The 2,813-nt window shown below is 53.1% G+C and overlaps 1 protein-coding gene across 1 annotated transcript in view; it reads left to right on the top strand.

Moving 5' to 3' along the window:
* The first annotated feature begins 2,168 nt into the window (after positions 1-2,168).
* The window catches only part of LOC102489462 (glycine receptor subunit alpha-4), a 22,414-nt gene continuing 21,769 nt past the window's right edge, over positions 2,169-2,813 (top strand). Inside the window, exon 1 of the mRNA XM_006163561.1 lies at positions 2,169-2,239. Coding sequence (XP_006163623.1) covers positions 2,169-2,239 — 71 coding nt within the window. The remainder of the gene's footprint in view (positions 2,240-2,813) is intronic.

Here is a 2,813-nt window from a genome sequence, read left to right as displayed (position 1 = left end):
GAAAATTTTCTCTTCTTTAATAATAACACAGCTGGCGGCCGGCAGGTGGAGTGGTGGTTAAGGGCACTGGACTTCCACATAACCGACCATGGTTCGAGTCCCAGACCTGACAACTTGCTTTCTCACTACCTCCCCCCAACTCTATCCCTCTCTGGTCAAATTAAAAAATAAATGTATAAACCTCAGTGAGTAGAATGAACATACTATAAAGTAGCACCTAGCTGGGGTTACATAGCTTACTGTAGTCATTAAAAAATGGATAAATAAAGTTAAATAAAATAATTCTTTAAAAAATAATAATAACATAGCCAAAAGGGAGCTGCAACATGAGTTCCACCTTAGGTTGCTTACTATTGGGTTATTAGAAAAGTCTGACATATTTTTTCTGTGCAATAATGCTTCATAACTTTTTCAATAACCCAATATTAATCCCTCCTCTCTACAGTCAATGGACCCAATAGAAGAGCTTCCAATCTCCCAAGCCCCTCTCTGGCAAGGCTACGGTCACCTACACAGACCCTTCTCCCCAGTATACACTCAGGCCTCAGCAGAGCTGGTGAGAGGGTTCCCATGGAAGAAGAATGGAGCCCTTAAGCTTCTCACTGCTGTAATTTAGGAGGAGAGAATGAGAGAGTGAAGATAAATGGCAGGTTGAGAGAAGAAAACAGGGATAGAGTGAAAGTGGGGTGAAGAGAAGAGAAAGAGAGGCACAAATGGTGAGATACAGAGGAGAAACAGAGGAGGGAGACTGAGATGGAGAGAGGATAGATGGAGGAAACTGCAAGCAGAGAGGGAGGAAGACAGTTAAGAGGAACAGACAAAAAAAAGTGAGGGCAGATGGGTGGGAGAGGCACTAGGAGGAAGTCCGGGAGGTGTTTACTTGAAAGTTTGGAGAGAGGTCAGACAGGAGAAAAGGGAGCTGCTTAAGCACCTGGATGCTGTGGGCACACGTGCATGCGGGAGTCAAGGGAGGGGGCCACCCATCCCATCGGCCTCTCTCCATGCAGGACTGAGAGCTGAGGGCTAAGGTCTGAGGGCTGCCCGTGGCCCCTCTGAAGCCTGCAAAGCCTGCTGTGTCCCAGCCTCGCTCTGCCCTGCCCCCACTCATTTGGGACAGCCCTCCCTCCTTGAGAGACAGACTGGGGAAGGGGTGTCTGGAAGGAAGGATTTTGAGAGCTACAGAGGGCTCCAAGCTCACCAGAGATGATCTCAGGGCCGGAACAGGCAGGGGAAAGCAGGCACAATGGCAAGGATATGGGCAGGCAGACAGATGGATGGACGGACAGACTGTCAGTCCATGAGATCACATACGAGGAGGGCTCTGAAGTTCCTCTCTCTCCCATCCATTCTCTGCACCTCCATCCAGAGGAATGGGGAAAAGGTGCCCCTGCCCGGCAGCCTCCTCACCTCCTCTCCTCCTCTCAGACCTGAAGCTGTCAGCTTGAGAATACCCAGTGGCTCTTCCTGAACCCTCTCAGGTCGTCCCCCTTACAAAAATCATTAGGACTTTACTGTTTGGTCCCTGCTAGGCTCTAGGCTAAAAGGAAAGCTGACAGAGAGGGAGGAGCAGGGCTGCCGACTTGCCCTCCTCCAGATGGGGAGTTAGAAGCAGGACAGTGCCCCTTCATCCACCCCCCTCCACTACCATCCCAAACCTGAGCGGCAGCCCAAGCTCCTCCCCAGCACACCGACAAGCTTAGAACCCCGCTCCAGCTGCTGGCGACTGTGCCTTTAAATTGCTGCTTTCGGAGGGTGCATCTGGGGGGAGGTGGGAGGGAGGGAAACATCTTCCTACCGGTCTCCCTCCTCCCTCCCCTCCAAGACTCTCCAGGGTTTGGAGAGTGATTGCTGCCCAAAGAGAATCTTTTCTAGCTCCCCTGGCCGGCAGGCTGAGGCCCTTCGGAGCCCAAGGCGAGCTCCAGCAGGAGCCAGTAGGGTTATCTGTGTCAGGATCATTTCCAGGGGAATAGTTCTGGCCCCCGACTGGTAAAGACAGGGCAGAGGAGAAGAGGCAGAAGAGGAGAGAGAGCGCTACTCCTAGCCCGGCCTCACGGGCTCCTTGCCAGCAGCCCAAGTTGGAGGAAGGCTCTGTACTTTTGGCGTTCCGCAGGGATATCCCCTCTCACCTTGGCAGCCAGGCTGAGAAAGGGCTCCAAGGTCCCCGCAGAATGACAACTCTTGTTCCTGCAACCCTCTCCTTCTTTCTCCTCTGGACCCTGCCAGGGCACGTACTTCTCAGGTGAGCTGAGTGGGGGTGAGAAGGAGATGCATGCAACACAGGCTTGGGGGCAGCAGGGTGTCTGGCACAGTTTCCTCTAAGTTTGCAAGATGCCCACAGTCTGGAGGGCTCCAGGGGAGGACACGCCCTCCCTGGGTCAGGACCCAGGAGCTTTTCATTAGTGATGTCCAGGTTCTATGGTGCTGATAAGAAGGCTTCTGCATGGGTGGGAGTTTTCTGGGCCTGGGTAGGGGCACCATAGCTGAGCCCAGGAATGGAGGCCATTGGCCCTGCCACCCAACCCTGTTTCTCTATCAGACAGGCCACACACTGCTAAGATCCTTAGAGAATGGCAGCAACCTCAGTCAGTTGTCTGCCCAAGAGCTTCAAGTAGCAAGGGTTTGCCCCAAGACTGCATCAGAATGGAGTTGGACTGGTCAAACCTTGGCTCTCCACATTTGCCCTTCCTGTGCACACATGGTTATTCACTGCCCCTCCAGGAGCACCAAGTAGCAGTCATTTCCTGGGCTTGCAGACAAGGCATACTCTGGATTCCTGGTAAACGTTCCCCCCCCCCACCCGCAGCTTACCCCAT

Source organism: Tupaia chinensis, unplaced genomic scaffold (assembly GCF_000334495.1).
Source record: "Tupaia chinensis unplaced genomic scaffold, TupChi_1.0 Scaffold142619_1, whole genome shotgun sequence".
NCBI classification, from domain to species: Eukaryota; Metazoa; Chordata; class Mammalia; order Scandentia; family Tupaiidae; genus Tupaia; species Tupaia belangeri.
Note: the sequence above shows the minus strand (reverse complement) of the source record. Positions and strands in the feature narration are given on the sequence as shown.